The following is a 22863-nucleotide window of genomic DNA, read 5'->3' on the forward strand; positions in this document are numbered from 1 at the left end:
TTTGAAGTTCCTTAAAAGATGCAAATACTCAATAACATGTAGCCCCATATCTATCAAACCCAGAACCTTGTCTCTGGATCCAGATTCTAGATTTTTCACTTAACGACTTGGCTCTGAACCTTAGTGCATCTGTAAAGTGGGGGTGATCCCGAGGAAACCAGATCTGAAAGAGACACGTGCACCCCAATGTTCATCGCAGCACTGTTTATAATAGCCAGGACATGGAAGCAACCTAGATGCCCATCAGCAGACGAATGGATGAGGAAGCTGTGGTACATATACACCACGGAATATTACTCAGCCATTAAAAAGAATTCATTTGAATCAGTTCTAATGAGATGGATGAAACTGGAGCCCATTATACAGAGCGAAGTAAGCCAGAAAAATAAAGAACATTACAGTATACTAACACATATATATGGAATTTAGAAAGATGGTAACGATAACCCTATATGCAAAACAGAAAGAGACTCAGATGTATAGAACAGACTTGTGGACTCTGTGGGAGAAGGCGACGGTGGGATGTTTCAAGAGAACAGCATCGAAACATGTATATTATCTAGGGTGAAACAGATCACCAGCCCAGGTTGGATGCATGAGACAAGTGCTCGGGCCTGGTGCACTGGGAAGACCCAGAGGGATCGGGTGGAGAGGGAGGTGGGAGCGGGGACCGACCGGGATGGGGAATACATGTAAATCCATGGCTAATTCATTTCAAAGTATGACAAAAACCACTGCAATGTTGTAAAGTAATTAGCCTCCAACTAATAAAAATAAAAAAAATAAAAAATAAAAAAAAAATAAAGTGGGGGTGATCTATCACTTTGCCAGGCTGATCGGGGGATTGAGGGAGGTGACACACAGGAAGGAGACGCCACATGTATATGTGATTGGTGAACTGTCTCAGACTTCATATTCTTGTCAGTTGCGATTAGATTTCTTCCCAAAAGACAGCTGGAGATGCAGGTTTTGAGAGGTGGCTTCTGAGTGGTGAACGTGGGGGATGCTGAGCGGGCTGCTGGCCTCCAGTACAGGAACGGGGCTGTTTGGCTCTTCCCCGTGGTCTGGCCTCCACCTTTAGGCCTACCCTTAACAAACATTTCCTGGAGGGCACGAATGAGGTTGAGACTTGGCCCCTACCCCAGCTCACGGCTTTAGTCTTAGGAAACTTGCCAGGTGTGAGGGAGCAGCCAGTTCTGGAGAGGCTCCCTGGCTGGTTAAAGGGGGTCTGCATTCTCTAAGTCTCTGCAAACCCCTCCGCCCTCCTGGCAGGGCCCCTTGCTCATCACCCCCACTCACCTCCACGTAATTAGCGGGGAAGATGCCCAGGCGGCCATGGTGCTCTCCCTCCAGCCAGTTCTTGTCCACCTCCTTGTGGATGTAGACAATGTCACCCTTCTTCAGAGTCAGCTCCCTGGAGGCCAGAGCAAGGACATCAAGCAATCTGAAGTCCTCAGGGTCCTCCAGACTCTGCTCAGCGCCCCCGGAATCCCTCCCCACCCTCTGGGGGGGCACGCTGCAGTCCTGTCCTCCCAGGGACTGCCACGGGGAAGGCAAGGGGCAGAATGGCACTTACTTAGGGGACTGGGCCTGGAAGTCAAACTTGAGCCGGGCGGCCTTCCTCTGGGCAAGGGGAGAGAACAGAGCAAGTGACCTCGGTCATTCAGCCGGCAAGTAGGCAAGAGCAGTCACAGGGACCCACCCCAGGCCCTCCTTGCACCCTGACCCTGAGAGTCCCACCCCCCCTTACCTTCTTCTCTTCCTTCCTGGCAGGGCTGCCCCCTGGATCAGAGGCACTAGGGTCTGTGGAGAAGCACTGCCTCAGCTTGGGAAGGCCAGGGCTTGGGGGGCAGGGCTGGGGTGGGGCTCTGCTCCCCTCCCCCCTGCCCAGGACAGGAACCAGTGGGAACAGGGGGGTTCCGTGACCTTCCTGCCACCTCTGCAGGGGCACCACCGTGTCTGGAGCAGTGGTGGCGGCAGAGGGGGCCGTCTGGGTGAGAACAAGAGCAGGATCTGCTTCTCACCTCGGGCTGAGGAAGGGTAGACAAAGTCCCTCCGACCTAGGAAGGGGCTTCCTCCATCCGCCATCCTGTGGGGGCTCAGGGAGGAAGCCGGGTAAAGTGCATTCGGGGAGCTGGAGCTCCAGGCGGAGGCCGGGCTGCACGGGGACGCACGAGTGAGTCACCTGTCTGAAGCTTCACCCGCGACCCGGCTCCCCACTGCCCGCCCGAATGCCCACCACCCCCATCACTCCCTCCCCCCATCTCCCCTACCCCAGCCCTCCTCCTCCCGAGGCATCTCCCAGGTCCCGGGCCCTCGGCAGGATGTCCTACTTCCCGAGCGGTCAAGGCCGGGAAAGGGTGCGGCCCGGGGGTGGGGGAGGCGGGAGCGAGCGCGGGATCCCCTCGCAGCTGCGACCCGAGCCCCGGAGCCGGGGAACCGGCTTCCCTCGGCGGAGCAGGGACGGCCCCCCACCCCGGCAGACGAGCGGCGGATCAGGTCCCCGCCGACCCCGGTCCGCGCTCTCGCCCCTCCTCCCGCCGTCGGCGTCCCGGGCTCGCCACCCCTCCCCGCGCCACGTCTCCGCCGCCACTCACCGCGCTGGGGGCCGCGGTTCCCGGGACCGTCGGGGCGCCTGAGAGCTCTGTGCGGGAGACGGGCGCCGTTAGGGCCCGGGACGCCGCCTCCGGAAAAGTTTGCGGCCGGGAAGGGAGCGGGAGGGGAAGCGGGAAAGGAGGGGCGGGAGGGACGCGGGGCGGCGGGCCGGGAGCGGGAGGAGCGAGGAGCCGGGGGGAGGGACCGCGGGTGTGGAAGGGGGAGGGAAGGCCGGGACGTGGGGCCGCGGGGCTGAGGTCCCGGGGGCGAGGGACCCCTCCAGCTCCGGACGGCAGGCTGGACGTGGAGTCGGCCCAGGGAGGGCTCTTAGGGGTCGTTAGGAACAGTGATCGCCCCGCACTTTAGGGAGGAGACTTGGATGGAGTCGCCCAAGGTCGCGAGTGCAGCTGGAGGCGATGCCTCTCGTCGGCCTGCCCTCCCACCAAGGCCACGCCTGTGCGGCTCGGGGTTCCTGCGCCCACCAGGAGGGCCCCGGGGGGCCGGTACCTTGGAGGACGGCTGCGCAGTCTCGATTGCCCGCAGGTCCTTGTCCAGCTCGGCGCTCAGCTTGGCCAGCTCTCTCTCCAGCAGGACCTGGGGGCGGGTTGTGCGGAGAGACTTGGGCCAGGGGCAAGGTGGGGGGCGGGGAGTGTACCGTGGGGGGCGCTGGGCTGGGCGAAAGTCAGATGTGAGAAGTCCAATGGCAACACGTCAAAGCACGCGGCGCTGGGGTAAAGGGCAGGCTCAGGGCGCCGGGCCAGGCTGACTACCTCTGGGCCTGCCAGGAGGTGTGTCTTGGGGTGTCAGGAGGGCCCTCCCTGCTGACCCAGCTCACCCATCCCTTACTCCCAGGGGAACACTTTAGTATTTCCTGATGTGTTTCTCTATTCAGGAGCCTACCAGGCTCCCTACTTCCTCTCCTTACACACACACACACACACACACACACACACACACACACGCCCTTCCAACCTCTGCCTGTGTCTGCCCCAGCCTAGGTACCCCCTCTCTCTGCCTGGCCTCCAAGCTCCATCTTCAAGACAATTCCAGTCCACACTGATCAGTCTCTTCTCATCCTGCTGTGATGAACACACAATTTTCAGCACATGTTTACTGAGCACCTACTGTATGCCAGAGGCCTCCCTGGTGAGGCAGGCAGTAAAGAACCTGCCTGCGCTGCAGGAGACCTGGGCTCGACCCCTAGGTTGGGAAGATTCCCCAGAGATGGGAATGGCTACCCCACTTCAGTATTCTTGCCTGGAGAATTTCATGGACAGAGGATCGTGGTGGGCGACAGTCAGTGGGGTTGCAAAGAGCCGGACATGACTGAGCACCTAACAGCTTCACACACTGTATGCCAGGCACTGTCCTGGGCGCTGGGGGCACAGAACTAAGCCGTATGGGACTGGAGAGGGTCAGAGTCTTGAGTCCATGGCCTTGGCCCATGGTCATGGGGACCCTGACCACCCAGAAAGTCCGTCACTGGCCCCCCAACATATTATGTCCCACTCCCGCCCACCTGCCCACAGCACGCACCTCAATGGGCTGGGAGGGCTTCTCAACAGGGTCGTCTACCAGTGGTTTCTTGGGCTAAGAGTGGGAAGAGTGAGTTAGAGGGGGTGAAATTGCTCCCCCAATGCACAAGTCGAGGGTACATCCTTTTCCAGAGAACCAGGCCCACATACCTTCTGCCCAGTCTCTAGTTCTTGCAGAAACTGGTTCCAGGATTCTTCCGTCCAGACACTGTCCGCTTTCTCTCGGCGTCTGAGCACCTGCATGGCAGGGAGTAAGCATCAGCTTGAAGAGAGGGGTACCGGGACACTGGCCAGGCTCGAAAAGCAGGCTTTCAGCCACAGTCCACTTCCATGCCCATCAGCACCCTCCCAAGAATTCCAGGATCTTCTGCCTGCACAGGCTCCAAGATGAACAGCTTTAACTGTGCTTGCAGCAGAAAGTGAAAGTCGCTCGGTTGTGTCTGACTCTTTGCGACCCCATGGACTATACAGACCGTACCAACTATGGCAGCAGAGGGCCTGACCAAAGAGCATGGTGATGGGGGAAGTGCTGGGCAAGCTACCTGCTTCGAGGTCTGGGGCAGGGAGGAGGGTGCTCCAGGACTGCTACTGAAGGTGCTTCTAAGAGACTCTTCAGAGACATCCCAGCTTCTTCTAAAGAAAGGAAAAGACATCTTTCAGTTTCCTTTTAGGGAAACAGAGGCAGGCATGAGCACACAGTCCTGGGGAGGGAGCTTCACCCCCTCCCCGCCTGCTCTGGGCTGTAGAAGCAATGTTAAATAGTAAAATGTTATTAGCTCTGAATTCAAGTTCCAGTCCCACCACTTAGCTGTGTCTCTTTTGGTCTCAGAGCCTCTGATTCAATACCTGTAATATGAGAATGACTCCCACCTTTATAAGGGTATGGGGAATCTTAGGTGAGGGAACATACTTGAGACACCCAAGACAGGAACTAACATGTACACATCTGCTCCAGAAGTGGCCAGTCCCTTTCCTGCTGGCCTTGGTGAAATATCCTGCATTTGGGTTCTATCTGGTTCCATGACTGTGGGTATGTATGTCTGTGCAGCTTCGATGAAGTTGGTCACCATGACCAAGTGGTCTTGTACCCATACCCAAGGGTGTGAGACTACATCTTAGTTCCTGGAAAACCCAGGTCAGGGGAAAGAGCCTGTAGGCCTGACTCAGGAGCTCTGAACAAGTTACTTCTGCTCCACAGGTCTCAGTTCCCTGAGGTGCTAGATCATTGATGTCATCTGTCACAGTTACCTGAGTGTCCTTCTAGGACTCCCTTCTTGGCTGGCTGAAATCTTCCAGTTTCTGCTGAGTTTGAATGTTTCCACCAAGTGGAAACACTGTACCAAGCTTATCAAGTGATGGAATGTCTGAGGGGAGGGTTAGGTGTCAGCTGTTACTATGAATACTCTAGGAAGAACATCAGTAACAACAGTGATGTGAGAATGGAATACATTGTTCCTAATTTAAGGAAGCTATAGTCATAACTGGAAGGACTGATGCTGAAGCTGCAGCTCAAACACTTTGGCCACCTGATGGGAAGAACCGACTCACTGGAAAAGACCCTGATGCTAGGAAAGACTGAAGGTAGGAGAAGGGGACAACAGAGGACGAGATGGTTAGACAGCATCACTGACTCAATGGACATGAATTTGAGCAAACTCCAGGAGATAGTGGAGGACAGAGGAGCCTGGCATGCTGCAGTCCATGGAGTCACAAAGAGTCAGACATGACTTAGCAACTGAACAACAACTACTCATAATCAAGCTTGTATGATAATCATGTTTGTGGAGACTTGCGGTATACTTTGATCTTCATTCCACCCTCTGATTCCCATTTAACAGATGGAGCTAGGGAGGCTCAGACTGGTTACCTTGGTCGAGGTCACGTGGCTAGTGCAGCACACTGATTTGAATCCAGAGGTGCGTAAGCGTGCTCAGTTCTGTCCGACTTTTTGCGACCCCATGGACTGCAGCCCACCAGGCTCCTCTGTCCATGGAACTTTCCAGGCAAGAATCCAGAAATCTGGGTCCAAATCTTGACCAAATCTTAGTCTCTACCTTATTGATGATGCCAAGAACCACAGCCCAGTTAAGGCCAGGCTAATGAGGTCACTCTGTTCCCAGAAAGGAATCAGAAACTCATTAGTGACACTGTGACAGACAGCCTCCTGATTCCTGAGGTTGGGCTGAGCCCCTGCAGCCTGGGCTGAGCTTGTGTGGTTTGCCCAGAAAAGATGCACTGCGTCCTTGACCTGTCTGGAGGGTTCCTCTCTCAGTGGCATCTGGGACAAAGCCTGCGATCCTCTATGCCCCTTGTTTTCTCGCAGGCTTCAGAGTGGATGGCTGCAGGTCCACGCCTAGCCACGGGCTACCCTGCTCTCCACCCCAAATGAGGCGTGGATCTTTGGGGTGATGAATTCCTGCCACCAAATACAGAGGCATCCCAGGCGGTCCTGACCAGAAATAGCGGTCAGGTCATCCCCCTTTGGCTCTGGTGGCATGGAGAGGATCTCAAGCAGTGGGAACCCTGAGAAGGGGCAGAGCCATGGGTGGGAGCCTGCCAGCCTGGTGCGAGACTTTGCCAGCTGTGGCCACCAGGGGGTGCCAGTCCCCTCAAGGAAGGCAGCACCCCTCTGCGGCTCTGGGGCCCTCCCCTTGATGGCTCACCCGCTCAGAGGTGACGTCTGGTTTGGCCTGGCAGGTGGTCTTTGCTGAGGCCCTGGATGCCTTGCCTCTGCAGAGGTGGCACAGGAAGAATCCACTGAAAGTGAGAGAAGATAAACAGGGCGGAGGGAGGTGAAAGCTGGGATTGAGGGTACCTGGGTGACGGTGGAAGGTTCTGGCCCACTCCCACCCACTCTCCTGGGTGGCTGGTGGGAACAGGGGTGATGCTCTGGACCAGTAACTATGGGCTGGGTGCCAAGAGCTTTACACTCTTTACCAAACCTTTGAAACATCTCTGGGGTGTTCCCGTTTTACATGTGAGAAAAGAGAGGCCCAGAGAAAGCAGAGCCAGGGCTAGGCATTTGCCGGACAGTGACTCAGAGGCTCTGAATTATTAATACCATGGACCAGGGGATTTGGAGCTCACGGAAATGGGCTGTACAGACTTCACAAGCTGAGCTGAGCCAACTGGGGAGCCCCAAAGCCAGGCGTGGCTGCAGGAAGGGTAAATGCAGGCGCCGGGCTGGGGCATGCCACCCCCCACCCCTGCCTTCACCTTTGGGTGGCTCCTCGAAGGTCCAGTCCAGCTGTAGGTCTAGGGTAGCAGAAAGGACTAGGTCAGGGTGGGGGCAGCAAGCAAGGATAAGGATGGGGAGCCCTGGGAGGCAGCCCCAGAGGCTCCCAGTCCCTCCTGCCTAGAGCAGGGGCCCAGGGGCTGAGTCAGAGCCTAAAGAATGTCTCGAGGAAGGGAAGGAATTAGGAGGGCAGTTCTCAGGAGGGCTTGAAATGCCTCTGGCTGCCTTAGGGCCTGAGGGAGCCAAGAGGGCAGTGGCCTTGCCCAAACCCTCCTGCCCCTCCCTCCCTGGTTCCCACACACACCCTCTCCCTGACCTTTGGACACCTGCCCTCGCCATGTCGGTTTGGAGAATTCTACTTCCCCTTCACCCTCTTGCCCTTTCTGCACCCTCTTCTAAATCTTCCCCCTTTGCCCAGACCCACTCTTCAAGGTGCTCAGGACTTTCTGGGGCCTCCAAGGAAGAGCTACTGACCAGCCAACCCTCTTGATCTCCTTGGCACACAGACACGTAACCACAGCTCTGACCTTAAATGCAAACCACAACCCCCCTCTCTGGATCCCACACCTTCCTCCAGTTCTTGGAGTTTTCTGCATTCCTTTGCAGCCAACTACTAGCCATAAGGGGCTTCCCAGGTGGCGCTAGTGGTAAAGAACTCGCCTGCCAATGCAGGAGACAAAAGAGACACACGTTCAATCTCTGGGTTGGGAAGATCCCCTGAAGAAGCGCAAGGCAACCCAGTCCAGTACTCTTGCCTGGAGAATCCCATGAACAGAGGAGCCTGGCGGGCTACAGTCCATGGGGTTGCATGCATGCTGGCCGTAAGAAACTCAGTGTCTTCAATTCCACTTCCTGATAAGCAGGCTTTCAGCCTGAGCCACCCTCGTCAAGGACTCCAGTGACCTCCAAGTTACCAGATCAAATGGTCAGTCCCATTTGATCAGCAGCAGCATCAGTCACAGAGGTGCACTTCCTCCTTTAGAAATTTCTTGTCACTTGGCTTCAGGGAGGCTGCTCTGGTTTTCCTCCTGCCTCCCAAGCTTCCCTTCCCAGGCAGCCTAGATGATTTCGGCCCATCTCTCCAAGTGTTTCAGGGCTCAGTCCCTGGGCCTCTGTCTCTCCATCTCCCTGGGTGATCTGGTTCAGTCTTCTACCTTAAACAATACTGTTTATTCCAGGGACTCCTAACCTTAGCTGTACACCGAAGCTACTTGGGGGACCTTTACACTAAAAATCTCTGAGTGGGTCCTTGGTATTTCCATCTGCAGCTTAAGCCTCACCCCAGGAAATACAGACTTGTTTATCACCTGCCCAGCGGCTCAGTGGTAAAGAATCTGCCTTCAATCCCAAAGATGCAGGTTTGATCAGCTGGTGGGGAGGAGCCCCTGGAGAAGGAAATGGCAACCCACTCCAGCATTCTTGCCTGGGAAAATCCCATGGACAGACGAGCCTGGTGGGCTACAGTCCATGGGATCGCTAAAGAGTCAGACATGACTTAGCGACTCAAAAACAAAAATATCAACTGCCACTTGTGTGAACCGTGTCTAAAACTGAATGCCCCTTAGATTTGCACACACACAACCCCCCTCCCTGCCTTTCCTGTATGTATATGCATTTATAAAGGGCAACTTCATGGACTCACTCAGGTTTAAAGTCATCCCTGACTGGTCTCTTTCATGCCACATCCAATCCATCATCAAATTACCATGATTCTGTCTCCAGAATTCCACCAGGCCCGCTGCTACTGCCCTGATCTGAGACACTGTCGTCTTTAGCCTGGATTCTGCTCAGATCTCCTGACTGGTCCCTTGCCTCTACCCAGCCCCATCTCTTCCCCACCTGGCAGCCAGAGGGAGTCACTTCAGCCACCACCTGTCAGAGCCTGTCACTCATTCTTCAGCTCAGAGCCTCCCGGGGGCTCCTCAGTTCTTGTAGAGTAAAAGCCCAAGGCCCGGAGTGCCCTGATCCCAGCATCTTTGTCTTCCATCTCCACCACGTGCCCCTCTCACTGTGGCCCCGCCCCTCTCTGTGGCCCCAGAACAAATCCGGCCTGCTCTGCCTCCGGGCTCCCCATGCTCCCCAGGCAGCGACACTCCTCCCCCAGCCCTGCAGGGCCAGCTCCTTCACAACCTTAGCTCTCAGCTCAGAAGCCACTTCTCAGGGGCCTTTCCTGACCACCTGCGTGAAGTGGCAGCCTTCCTGCCCTGGGCACTCTCCCGACCTTTTCTCCCTAGCCCTTACCACCATCTGCCATGTTAAATGCCTATGTGTTTATTCTGTGACCCCTTCTGCCTCAAGCTTTGCTAAGGCAGGAATAACCTTTTTTTTGTTCCGTTTTGTCTTTAGCACCTAGAATAGTAGTCAGCAAACAGCAAGTGCTGAACACATGGCTAAGGGGCTGGCTGAGCAGATGTGTGGCCTCGCGGTTCCCGACCCTCAGAGGGGACAGGGTCTGGTCACTGTTCCCCACACAGGGAGCAGACTGGCAGTTCCCTCCTTTGGGCTGTTTAGCGACCACTCACCGCAGAGTCTGGGGTGGGTGCAGACACTCCCCGGGCAGGTGAGTCTTCCTGTCTGCCTCTCGCTCCCCACCCCCCAGGGGCCCAAGCCCACTCCGGCAGAGAGAGGGCCCCAGAAGGGGGTCTCACCTGGCATTTTCCGGTGGATCTGCTTGAACATTTTTCGGTACCAGTCCCTGGGGCTGTCAACACTCTGGGATCAAAGAACGCAAAGTCAGGCCACCCTCCCAATATCAAGCCACAGATATTTTTCCTTGCTGAGTCTTTTCTCTGACCACCCTTGAAGCCCCCCTGGGTGGGCTGTTGTGACATCTTTAGTAACAATAACTCCATGTAGTCTGTTATGTTTGAGTAAGATATACAGAAGGGGGATTTCCCTGGTGGTCCAGTGGTTAAGACTCGCTGCTCCCAATGCAGGGAGCATGGGTTCAATCCCTGGTCGGGGAACTAAGATCCCACATACCATGTGGCATGGCCAAAAAAAATTTTTTTAATTGTTAAAAAAAAAATACTCAGATTTATGGAAGAATCTCCACCAGTGATGAGCCCTAAATTGTGAGATCTGGGGTGGCTTATATATAGTTTTTTCTTTTTATGTATTTCTGATGATTCTACAGAGAACATGTGTTTCTATGTAATGAAAAATAAACAGTATTGGTGGGGGGTAGGGTAGGAAGGTATTTCACATCCTCTACCTCACCTGTGACGCCAAAGAACCTTGGGAAGCAGAAGGCTATGTTACCAATCTGAGTTTCTGATAAGGAACTAGAGAGGCAGACAGCTGGCTCAGGACAGGCCTGGGAGTGGTGGAAGGGCAGGTCCTCCCAGCATGAATCCTTCAGATCCTCCAAGCTTGCTGCTCCATCAGGCCTCACTCAGGACTCTTCTCGTTCACCCATTCGGTCAGTCACTCAGTGACCGTCCCACCAGTGCCGTGCAGGCCCAGGGCCGTGAATGGGGGAGCGGGGCAGCCCCTGCCAGGGGCAGCCTGTACAGCAGTGGCTCTCTACCATGGGGAACTATGGGGTAGTCTAGAGCTGCCCCCCCGCCAAAAAGAATCCCTTGCACAACTCAAGACACGCCAGCCTGCTCGTGATTTTGTGGCTCGTGACCCCCAGACCCATAAAGGCCGAACCCCTGCTTCAGTCTGGTATGGTTTGGGAACAAGCTTTGTGGCAGAGGTGGAGCTCAGGGCGGACCCCTGGGCCCCACCAATCAGCGGCCCCAGCCCCGGACTCACAGATCGGGGAGCAATTGGCATGCCGCTCTCATCCACGGGTCCGATGCCCTCATACTTGACCCAGCGCTTGTCCCGCCGTTTGCTGTCCTTGGTCCATGTGGCTGACCACTTCTGGGAATGCTGGGAGGCAGGGGTCTTCTGGTTCCCAGGGGGCCGGCTCCCAGGGCCCGGCCAGGTCTGATACCAAGCAGGGTCTGTGGGGTACATGGAGAGGAGCTTCAGCAAAGGCACCCCACCGAAGCTTGTTTGTCCCTCTGCTCCTCAGACTACTCAGCCCTGTGGGTTCAAAAGTTTCAGCAACCCCTTTTTTGTCTAAGTTGATGACGCAGACTCTACAAACGTCCCCACAGGGCTCCTGTGTTTGTTTACTTTTTAGTTAAAGTGATTGAAAATGGATTTTATCTTGAGAAATCTATGCCCGTCTCCACCCTGCTTTGTTGGGGATGTCCTCAAGAGTTTTTAGAATGAGAGCTGGAATTGTCACAGGCAGAGAATGCTAGAGGCAAATATCCCAGCTGGGGAAGACAGTGGGGTGTGGCAGAAAAGGGCCTGGGGCTGGGGGCGAAGACCTGAATGCAGACCTACTGGCTGTGTGTCTTAGGCACAGCAATCAAGCTCACTGTGCCTCTGTTTCCAACTTCTGTAAAATGAGGGTAGTCACAGCAGAGCTGCAGGGAGGTCTAGGACAGTGCCTGAACACAATCGACACACCAGGGGCAGAAACTCACTCACCAGCACCTTCGGCCTCCGGTTGTAACAACAAAAGGGCTTCAGGGCAGGATGGACCAGTGTTTGAACCTCAGCTCAGCCTTTGTGACTGAACACCCCTGAGATACGGGTCCTTCACTGAGAAGATGCTAATAATGACACCTTACCTTGCCAGGCTATGGAGGGATGAAGTGAGGTAAGACCTGGAAAGTGTCTTTACAGTGTCCAGGATTTTCTGCGTGCTTACTGACTATTTGTTAAATGTGTAAACTACTGAACACACTGGCTGCCTCAAAGGAATGCTCTATAAATGTTGCCATCCTCCTAAAGAGACGGGCCCTGGTGGACGTGCACCCAGGAGGTCCCAGGAATCTCCCAGACCCTGTGGGCTGGGCTGGGCTGGGCTGGGCTGGGCTGACTCATAGGAACCCAGGAGCTGGCAGAGTCCCAGAGCTGTCTCTGCAACCTTCTGCTGGGCTGCTGCATACAGATGGGGGGCGGGGGCAGCCCTTCGGGGGTGTGTCTTGAGTTCAGCACCCATGCCTTCTTCAACCCACCTATGCTCACATTCCTTCAGCCTCCATTCCCAATCCAAGCTGGCCCCTGGCCTGCTGGAGGTCCCCCTGGCCTGAGGCTATGTTCCCTGCACATTTCCTTCCCCCTAGCACTGGGTGGGGGAGGCAGGGGAAGGGATGTGTCAGCCTGGTCTCTGCCACAGCAGTTTCACTCTCACAGGCCAGCACGTGCCTACAGGGAGGGGTGGTGAGCTGAGCTCACTGGCCCTGGGGCCTTGAGAGACTTTCACCCACCTCCTGTCCCTCCACCTGACCCAGGGTGGGTGCCAGAAGGCTGAGCCCAAGCAGCTCTGACTGAACCCCTCCCCAACCCCTAACCCTGGAGCTGGTTTTCCCAAGCAGACCCACCTGGGTGTCTGGAAGCATCCCTCCTCGGTGGCAAATACCCATTGCACACGGTCCTGGGCGCAGGGTCATGGAACTGGAAATTAAGGGTGTTGGAACCACCGTTCCGGATCACGGGCACCTGTGGGGAGGGGCCAGGAGCAGCAGCTCAGGCCCAGGGGTTCTGCAGGCGGCGGAGGGATGGCTGAAAGGTGAGGGCTGGACCCAGTCTGGTGAACCAGCGAGGCTCTCTGGAGCTGTCACCCAGCCCCCTTCCCGCGCTGATCCTCCTGCTGCCCCCCACCTGTCCTGAGCCCCCCTCCCCAACTAGGGGCCCACAGCACCCACTCCCCTGCTATCTCACTCACCCGTGTCCCCCGGGCGGATGACCCTACGTGGGCCAGGAGGTGGCCCGGGATGAAGTCATCCAGGCTGAGCCCAGCTGGGAGGCTGTGGGGTGGGGCCTGCATGCTCGGGTCAAGGCTGGAGGGCTGCTCCTCGGCGTGTCCTCTGTGGGGAAGGAAGAAGGAAGGGGGAGCCCTGCTGGGTCCAGGCTGCCCCTGTCCTCTGGGTTCAACCTTGGGGCTGTGGGAGGGAGGGGATCGGGCCAGCTGGGTGGGAGCTCAGAGACCCAGGAAAAAGGCCGCTGTGGGCACCCGCCTTCAGGCTGCCCGTGCAGACTCCTAGAGGCACAATGGGCTGCTTGTTAGGCCTCGGGCAGGAGCTCTGGGTGGGAGAGGGGGAGGGGGAGGCCAGGCAAGGAGGAGGAGGGAGGTTGGCTGGGAGCACACCTCCAGCGGCCGGCCCCTCTGGGGCTCTCACTGCACAGCGCGGCCCTCTGCCCAGGAGAAAGGCAGAGGGAACTGGGGCAGCTGGCAGAGGAGGGCCCGGGTACCAGGACTTTGTTTCAGTTCCCTCTGCCACCCCCAGGCCCCATGAGCATCTGCTTGCCAGCAGGCACAAGTGGTTAGTCAGGCAGTGGGGTGGGGAGCGGCCACCCGCCCACTGCCCAGCGGGGCCAAGATTCTAGGGAGGTTGGGCATGTCCAGTCCGCAGGAACCATTCGTTCTGAGCTCAAAGTAGTATCAGTTCCCTTCTTTGGCCTCTTGGCTCAGACCGAAGCCTCAGAGGACTCAGGGTGCAGTGAGGGGTCAGGCTGCTTGGGCCAGGGCCTGGGCTGGCAGCGAGTCAGTGGGTGAGCAGGGAGTTGGCCAGCTCACAGGAAGGTGGTGCTGAGTGTCACACGCGCACACACACAGAGGTGTGTGCACACACCCCACTTTCTCCTACACCTCCAGGCTGTCTTTTGGACAGAGTGTCTTCCTGGGAGCATCATGCCAGACTGGCCAGCTGGGTCCTTCCACCCCAGGCAAAGCTGAGGTCAAGAGACAGGGTTCCCACACTCGGGAGAGGAGGCAATGGGGCTTTGCTACCAGACAGCTGCGCTGCCCAGGCCGTCCCGTCCCACCTCGCCTGTCCTGTTGAATGAGGCCAGAGGCTGAGCCAACCTTGGCCACCTTCTGGCGCTGGACCGGTTCTGGCACTTTTGTTTAGAGGCTCGCGTGTGCCTGTGGGGCCGAGGGGTTCACAGGAGGGTGGCAAGGACTTTGTGAGGTGCTGTTTGTGCAGCATGGAGTGTTAGCTCAGTGGATGCTTAAGATGCTGGATGGAGTGTAAGGACGTGGCCTGTGCAGGGTTACGGGGGTGGGCGTCATGTGAGCAGTATGGGAATTGTAGGCACAGAGGAGGTTCAGCTGAATAGTAGGTGGGCGGTATGCAGTGGGGGGTGGTGTGCAGCTGGGGGGGTCATACGAGCAGGGCAAGTGTTGTGGAGACCAGAGGGGATGAAGATGCCATGGGGGCTGTGATTACTGCTGTTCCCAGTTTCTGCTCAGCCATGGCGGGGCTGTAGGGTACAGACAAAGCTGGGGGCAGCTCTCTGACTTTAGTCGGCGAGTGGCAATTCCTTTGGACATTTGAGAAGACCTACTGGGGACACAGCTTTTCCGGGCCCATCCCTAGCTGGGGTGGCGGGGTTGGGGGGGGAGAGTGAATGGCTGAGGCTGGAGGAGGGGCAGCACACCAGCTGGATCCAATTAGAGCTCCTACCAAAAGCAAAACAGGCAGACACACCCCAGTTCCCCGCTACTCTCCCCCACTCTGGGCAGGAAACTGAGGCAGGGGAAAGTAGGAGATCTGGAGCCCTGAGGCATGGTGATTCCTAGCCACAACCCCACCCTGGACAGCTGACTACAGAGGCCAAGATGCGAGGTCAGCACGGGCAGCCCTGACCATCAGCTGACCCAGCCTCCTTCCCTCTCACTGCCATCCCCTGCTGCACTCCCTGAGAACTGCCCTGCAGGAGGAAGGGGCCGGTAGGAGGGCTGATTCTTCAGGTGCTGCTCATCCTTGCTGGCCCAGCTGTCTGACCCTCCCTAACACGGCGCCCTGTGACGCACCTCTCAGGATACGCAGGGCGGGGTGGGGAAGGATGGGCTGAGTGTTCTTCCCGTACCAGGAGGTGACAAGGAGGACTTCTCATAGGGAGGATGGAGGCACCGGGCAACGGGTGCCGCACTGGGGCAGTGGGTCCCGCATCTGGCAGAGGACAGAGGGGACAGGAAGTCCCCAGGTCCTCCCTGAAATCGGGCGGCCCTTCACCCCTAACGGCTGAAAAGCGTGCAATAGCCTATTGTAGTTGGCAGACTCCTTCCTCCCTCCAAAAACTGCCTTAACTTTGGGGGCTTGAGCCTTAGGTGCATCCCAGGGGCATTTTCCAGCTACAAATCCACGTGGACAATTTCAGGTTTTCTCGACTTTCGCCTCATCTGGATGGAGGGGGCAGTTGGCACCTCTTTCCCTCCCCCAGAGTTTGGGACCAGGACCCGCGAAGGAGGGGCTTCCCGCGTTCCTCCGGCTTGGAGTGCGGGTCCCTCCCCGACTGCAGCCCCCGCCTCCTCTCCTCCGGGGCACCTACCTTCCCAGGAGAGCAGGTGGAGGGGACTGCGGACGCCCGAGAGGACACAGGAGCATCTCTGCGCGGCTCCTGCCTGGCGCGGCCGCGGCGGGCCCTCGGGGCGGGAGGGCAGGGAGAAGTCCGGGCTGTGCCGTCCGCCCTCGTGACCCGGTCAGGACGGGCTCCGCGAGGCCGGGCGCCCGAGGAGGAAGAGGGGTATCGGCGGGGCCGGAGAAGTGGGGACGAGGGCGAGCGCTGGGAGGAAGGACCGTGAGAGGCGCGCGGGGTCGGCAGGCGCGCGGGCGGAGTGTGTCTCTCCCTGTGATCTGGCCCCTGGGCCGGACTGCGGTGGAGGGCGGGGGCTCCGAACGGCCGGAGCGCGAGAGAGCTCCCCGTCGGGGTGCGAGCGGGCGGGCCGCGGGGACGCCGGGGGCCTTGCCGGGGGCCGGGCCGGCCGCGAGGCGGCGCCGGGAGAGGCGGTCCAGGGTCCCCTGGGAGACCGCTCCGGTTTCCCAGCTGCTTCCCCCGCCCCCACCGCAGGGATGGCGTCGGGCGGGGGCGGGGGCCACGAGCCGCACTCAGAGTTTCCAGCGACATTTCCAGCGGGTGGGAAGGGAGCCTCTGCTCGGCGGAGCCAGGACAGAGGGCAGGAGTGATTAAAGAACCCGGGTCGAGCCAGCCGCTGATATGGGACCCGGATGCAGACAGGCTGGGGCCGGGGTAAGGTCGCCGCACGGACAGAGTGGCCTAGTGGGCCGAGTTAAGGCCCGGCCGTCTCCCTCCTCTCTTGGAGACAGTTTGCACGAGTGCGCGTCCCAGGCGTGCGCGCGCGCACACACACACACACACACACACGCGTGCACTGGCCAATGGGCGGATGCTCACACACGTGCAGGCCCGGCGGAGGACAGCGGCGGGAGGAAATTGAACCGAGGCAGCGGCCCCCTGGGCGTGCCGTGCCCCTGAGGAGGATGAGGGCGGGTCCCTTTGGCAGGGATGGGGTTACCGGGGTCTTGGTGTTCCCACACACCGTATTTGTTTTGATCTTGCTGCTTTTCCGCTGTTCCCACTGCTTTGACACCGGTCCCAAGAGCCCACGCCCACTGGCTCCCATCCCCTCTGGCCATCCCCACTACCCCTTCTCCCCTGTGTGAGAGAGCCTCTGTGCCGGCGCAGAGCCTGTTATAGTGAAGGTTTGACGAATGCTTTACTATTAATGAATGCTTACTGCTAGTGGGCAGACTCTGGGGTACCATTTCTTAGTCCTTGGCTTGGCTCGGAGACCCCACGCCCCAAGTCAACTAAATCGTAAATACTTGATGGGCAATCGCAGATCTATTTTGGGAGCGATCAATTACAGATTATGAAAATATGGAACCATTTGTTAGGACCGACTGGGAGTTAGGGGGCTTCCCTGGCGGCTCAATGGTAAAGAGCCTGCTTGCCAATACAGGAGACACGGGTTCGATCTCTGAATGGGGAAGATCCCCTGGAGAAGGAAATGGCAACCCAATCCAGTATTCTTGCCTGGAAAATCCCATGAACAGAGCAACCTGGCAGGTTGCAATCCAAAGAGTCACAAAGAGTCAGACACAACTTAGCAAATAAACAATAACTGGGAGTTAGAATGGTACTCTGAGGCCACCATGCACTTCAGAGTGTTTTCCATTCAGCACAAAAGTTGAGAAGGAAGGGAATGGAGAAAGATGAAACCTTATTTTTAAATCCCTACCATCGCAGATGCTATTAGCTATATCATTCCCTCATTCAGGTTAAGAGAGCTGCCTGCTTTGCGGTAAACCAGCTTGAAACAATCTCATGTGTGAAGCGCAGAAGGAGGGGAGGCTTAGGCTGAGAAGCTTCAGAAAGAGAGTGGCCTGCCACCTAGCTTCCGTGTCTGCAGGGCTGCCGCGTGGAAACCGCACGGGCAGACCTGGCACCATTGGGTACATACTCCAAAGCAGATCCAAGGTCTCCAAGAAAGAGCTTTTAAATGATTTCAGGAGTTCCAAGTCTGCAAATCGTGGGGACTCTCCATAAAAGTAATTATTGCACTGAGTACCTGCTCCAGTATTCTTGCCTGGGAAGTCCCATGGACAGAGGGACCTGGAAGCTATAGTCCACGGGGTCACAAAAGAGTCGGACAGGACTTAGTAACCAAATAGCATCAGGGAGCGGAACCAGATCACTTTGAAGGCCCCTTCCAAGAATCTCTGATTCTCCAGGGAAGCTGGAGGGACGGGCATGGGCCGGGTAACCTCTGCCGACAGAAGTCAGCGTTAGAGAGGAGGGAGGAGCTTTGGGAGCACCTGAGTGCAGGCGGCAGTGCATCGCCCTTCCCCTAGTGCTTGGATACCTACTCACCACCAGGCACCACCCTCTTCCCTCCCTGAGGGACAAAGCTTGTGCCCATCTCCCTTGTCACCAGTTTTTTCCCCACCTCTTAGGATCCTGGTGTTTAAGGGCCACATCTCTTTCATGTTCTTCCTTATTCTCCAAAGATGGTGAAGCTGACGATCTTCCGACTCCAGGAATCCTGGCCATACCCGCTTCTCACCAGCAGTGAGCTTCTCTTATTCTCTAGGGCTCTGACCTGGACTCCAAGACAAATATTTAATGTAGAGGGTGCAGCTGAGCCGACAAAGGTCCCCAGCTTCCTGTTTCTCACAGGGGGAGGTGGCAGCCACGGGCGAGGAGCGGGGACTGGCTACCAGCCTCATCTCTATAGGAATGGGAAGTCCAGTAAACAGATTTGTAGGAGGTGGTAGGGGAAGCTCTGCCAGAGACCTGAGCTGCTTTGACTTCTGCCTGTCTGCCTCAGGTCCTGCCAGGCTTATCACCTTCTGTCTCAGGTCAGAACCTGCTGTGCCTGTGGGAATCACTCTCCTGAGAGTCAGAGGCTGTGTACTTGGATCAAGGAGGAACTCCCTCCAACCCACAGCCTCATGGAAGAGAGGATGAGCAATCGGTGGGAGCACAGAGTCTAAGAAAACTCAAACTGACGCCTCCTTTTCTGCTCATCTTCAGGGAGAAGAATCCTCTCTCTTTGAGAAGTGGGAGATTAAAAGGAAAAGAGTCGCGACATCCAGAGATTCAGCCCCAAGCCAGGTGTCTGATTTCTGCACTCCTCCTGCCAGCCTCAGCTCACTGGCTGCTGGCCTGACGGGGCAGAGAGCTGGCATGGCTCGGGGGAGAAGCTGAGGTCAGGGAGGGCCATCCCAGGTGGCCGGGCTGTGGCCAACAGCAGAGCAGACTCCTTTCATCCCAGTGCACTGTCTCCTCTGGCGACTGCCTTGTCGCCTGCCAGGGACCTCCCTCCCGCTGACTCTTCCTGGGCTCTGGCACGACCTTTGTCGGGGGGCTGCTGCCTGCGTCCTCTCAGAGCCACCTGACACAGAGCAAACACTGTTACATAACCGCTGTGTTTTTTCTAGCTATCTGATCCTGGTTGGCCGCATGCCCGCCCCCACCCTGCCCCCTGAGGCCGCCACCTTTTGTTCCATGGATTATCCCCCCATGTCAACTGAGGTCTGTCCACGCCCGCCACACTCAGGGATGATTAGCCAAGAGACTACCAGTAGATGTTATGTTCTTTATATGGAAGGGGGAGAAGAGGGTGGGTGTTCACACAGGAATGTGGGTGGCTCTGAACATCAGCCTCAGTCACCAGAAGGAAGGATGAATGGAAAGAGCATTTAAGTAGCTTTTTAATGTAAGTGAATAAGGTGAGTGGAGAATTCAGTTTCGTTTCTCGTGAGAAAAAGTAAGCCAGGCATCCCAGAAGCCATAAACCTGAACTCTCAGCAACTTGTGTATCTGCCTGTGGCTGATTCGCGTTGATGTGTGGAAGCAGCTGTGGAGTCTTGCCCCAAGGCCACAGGTCCGAGGCCTTGCCCCAAGGCCACAGAAGTGGAGCCCAGAACAAAGGTCACCTCTGAAGCTGACTGAGCCCCCTTGTAACCTTGCCAAAAGTTCCCCTGATCATCACAAGCAAACTCTGTGACCCATATTAGGCAAAAATGCCCACCAATCACCTAACTTCGGCCTTTTGGTAGGAATTTTGTCTTGAGGCTATAAAAATTGGCCACTAACCCACAAAAAGCATTGGCTCTCCCTGGTCTGTCAGGCGGTCGGCCCACTGCATTTGCAAGTGCCCACATTATCTCTGCTCTTTGTTCTTAATAAACTCACTGCCTTCTGAAATGCTCTGTGTCTGGAAATTCTTTTCCAACCCATGCTAGGACTGCCTCAACAGAAACCAATACAATATTGTAAAGCAATTATCCTACAATTAAGAATAATTTTTTTTTTTTTTTAAAGAAGAAGACCCTGAACTCTCAGTCCTTGAGGAGTGTCTGGTGCTGGGAGTCTGGCGTCTGAACGTCACACTCAGATCAGCCCTGAGCAGCCAAGTGGCTCCCTGGCTGTGTGCCTCAGTCCCCCCATATTAGACGGAGGAAGAACATCTGCCCCCATATTAGACGGAGGAAGAGCATCTGCTATTCCTTCTTTTCTCCTCCACAGGAATGAACAAACTTTGCTATAGAGTCTTTAGTTAGGCTGTGAGCAGGTTCTTAATTTGTGCTCTCAGAAGAGTGTTTTCTTCCTGCCAGGGACACTGAGCAAAGCAGACCAACCAGAATGGATTAGCATAGAAAGCCCTGTTCCTTTCGAGGGTTTTGGACTTCTCACCGGCCACGGTGAGCCATTAGTGAGGAGCTGAAAACAGGTCACACCAGAGACAGGAGTACAGATCTGCACTGTTTCATCCCCTGGACTTCATCTTTTTTCTCCTGGGTCCACACCTGACTCCAGCTTTTGCTCATGTTGCCAGCCAAGTTCTACCAGAGCTTCTTATCAGGCCAAACAGTCAGGGAAGCAGGAGCGACGGAAGGGGAACACGAGTGACCCACTGTGGGTCTTCAAAGTCCCCCTGAAGCTGACAGTGGTGTGGCCTGACCCAAGTGTGTTGGTATAGTCACTGTTAAGTAAGGGGAAAAAATACCCATTACAGGTCAGCTGTGGTCCTTGTTGGAGCCTGGTGACCACAGTGAGTGGCTCCCCTGGGACAGAGAATGAGGCCTTTGGGCCGGCTTGGCACAGATCTTTCCATAGCACACACATGATGTAACAGCCATCTATTCAAGGTTCTCAGAGTCAGCCACATCCAAACCCTGAAGGCTGAGAGAGAACTCAGCCTTTTGTCCAGTTATCTACTCTATCTTCAGGGAGGCCTTTACACTGACATCACACCAACTGTTCTCTCTCTCCCTCCTTTTATAGAGGAGCAAGCAAGCACAATGTGCAGATGGGATGTCTTTGAGAAGAGCTGAGCTGGATGAACCTCTCTTAGTTCTCAGGACAGAAGAGAAGAGTGAGTGGCTGTCAGTTCTTCAGTGAGAAGATTTTATAAGGGAAAGATAAATAAGTGATGACCTCAGAGGGAAAATCCAGCCAAGTTAACTCAGCCACAAAGAAGGGCACACAGACCAGCAGCTGGAAAAGTAGGTCTGCATAGCGCCTCCCCAGCAGGTGAGCTGAAAGAAGGAAGAGAAGGGGGCTGGTCTGCTGGCCAGTGGGCAGCACGAGGTAAGAGGTCTGGCCTCCAAACACAGAACGACCTTGTCTTCCCACCTCCTCGAATTCTAAAATGAACCTTCGCCTGAACCACAGCCACATTAAAAAGAGTAATTTACCAGTGTTAATCCCCTGTATCAAAACGGAACAGATTTTCTTTCCAAAACCTGCAAGTTGTGATAAAAAGATCAGGCAATTACAGAGAACTGGCAAGAAAGTCAGATTGGATCTAGATATAGTGAGAGGTAAATAGAAATTTGTATTTGAGTTCTTAATTTCCAGGCTTAAAAAAAATGTCTGTTTGGCTGGGTGCTCTGTGATGACCTAGAGGGGTGGACTAGTGGTGAGGTGGGAAGGAGGTTCAAGAGGGAGCGGATGTATGTAGACATATAGCCAGTTCATGTTGTATTACAGCGGAAACTAACACAACATTGTAAAGTAATTGTCCTCCAATTAAAAAAATACCCTATGAAAAACCACTATGTAAAATAATATTAAAAACAGAATGTTTATAACTGAATCATTTGCTGTACAACAGGAATTAACAACTTTGTAAATCAACTATAATTAATAAAAATAAGAAAAAAGACTGAAATAAGGGCAAATATTACCTTATTTTTCTGAGGGTTTAAGCTGAGGACATTGTTAAGTCAGGATGCTATTGAGATCGCAAAGAGCCCAAAATACATACTTAGCTCATTCGGAATGAGCAATCTGGGCTTGTCTTCCAGCCCATAAGCTGCACTGTGGTCCTTGCTGTCTGTACTGACGGTGAAATCACCTTGCATAGGCTTGGTCGGTCCTGACTGACACTTGCTCCCTCTAAGCCGTAAACTGATAGAATCCCCTCACTGATGCCTTTTCCAGTCTAGAAAGCCTGTCCCCTAACCCCCACCTGGCCAGAGGAGTTATGTTTCTCATGAATCCACAGCACCTCCTGGTATTTCTACTTCCCAGAGGAATTAAAAGCTGGCCTGACATTTCCTTTCTTAGGGGTCCAACTCCACACTCGACTCCTCTCTGGCTTCCTTGACTTCTCCCAAGATGGAATTCCTCTGTGTCTATTATTAGGATCAAATGCAAAGTTATCAAGCTGCTCTAACGGAAATTATTTTTATCTTTTGTAAAGACTGTGTGTTTTCTGGGATGTCTTTCTTCCTTTTCTTCAAGCAGCGGCCTCTGCCGGAGATGCCATGGAAGGAGCTGGAACTTGGGAGTGAGTTGGCAGAGTGCCAGGAAGGAGGCCAGGACCAAGAGGTGGGTTCTAAGTGGGAGAAGTGGAACCAACACCGCAGCCAGCAAAGCAGGCTGAAAACTAGAGAGCTGAGGAGGTCAAGGAAAGCGGTTCCTTTCATTGTGACGGGATTCCTTTACTTGAGAGGGGAATTAGCAGAATTAGCATTACCAGAGACCAGACCAGACATCCAGCAGCAGGCTTTCCCTTGGCTTCTGGAATTATTGAATGGCTAAGAGCCCTGGAGAAGGAAATGACAACCGACTCCAATATTCTCGCCTGGAGAATCCCAAGGACAGAGGAGCCTGGAGAGCTACAGATCATGGGGTCGCAAAAGAGTCCGGTATGAATCAGCAACCAAACAA

The 22863-nt window shown here is 55.5% G+C and overlaps 1 protein-coding gene across 8 annotated transcripts in view; it reads right to left on the reverse strand.

The window, feature by feature from the left end:
• SORBS3 (sorbin and SH3 domain containing 3) overlaps nucleotides 1-22863 on the reverse strand; it is a 33328-nt gene that overhangs the window by 9098 nt on the left and 1367 nt on the right. For 2 of the 8 annotated variants that reach the window (XM_020899945.2, XM_020899944.2), the window contains 16 exons: nucleotides 18128-18280; nucleotides 13100-13241; nucleotides 12756-12873; nucleotides 11125-11318; nucleotides 10014-10077; nucleotides 7347-7385; nucleotides 6794-6887; nucleotides 4673-4763; nucleotides 4281-4367; nucleotides 4132-4185; nucleotides 3103-3189; nucleotides 2598-2644; nucleotides 2025-2158; nucleotides 1751-1803; nucleotides 1577-1623; nucleotides 1300-1414 (listed from right to left, as the gene is read on the reverse strand). In XM_020899945.2, the coding sequence (XP_020755604.2) occupies nucleotides 1300-1414; nucleotides 1577-1623; nucleotides 1751-1803; nucleotides 2025-2158; nucleotides 2598-2644; nucleotides 3103-3189; nucleotides 4132-4185; nucleotides 4281-4367; nucleotides 4673-4763; nucleotides 6794-6887; nucleotides 7347-7385; nucleotides 10014-10077; nucleotides 11125-11318; nucleotides 12756-12873; nucleotides 13100-13241; nucleotides 18128-18231 (1470 nt within the window). In that variant the 5' untranslated portion in view covers nucleotides 18232-18280. Of the gene's footprint in view, nucleotides 1-1299; nucleotides 1415-1576; nucleotides 1624-1750; nucleotides 1804-2024; nucleotides 2159-2273; nucleotides 2500-2597; nucleotides 2645-3102; nucleotides 3190-4131; nucleotides 4186-4280; nucleotides 4368-4672; nucleotides 4764-6793; nucleotides 6888-7346; nucleotides 7386-10013; nucleotides 10078-11124; nucleotides 11319-12755; nucleotides 12874-13099; nucleotides 13242-15708; nucleotides 16139-18127; nucleotides 18281-22863 lie in introns of those variants that run through there. The other 6 variants (XM_020899946.2, XM_020899947.2, XM_020899948.2 and 3 more) reach the window with 6 other exon arrangements.

The sequence above is a fragment of the Odocoileus virginianus genome, chromosome 31, assembly GCF_023699985.2.
Source record: "Odocoileus virginianus isolate 20LAN1187 ecotype Illinois chromosome 31, Ovbor_1.2, whole genome shotgun sequence".
NCBI lineage: Eukaryota > Metazoa > Chordata > Mammalia > Artiodactyla > Cervidae > Odocoileus > Odocoileus virginianus.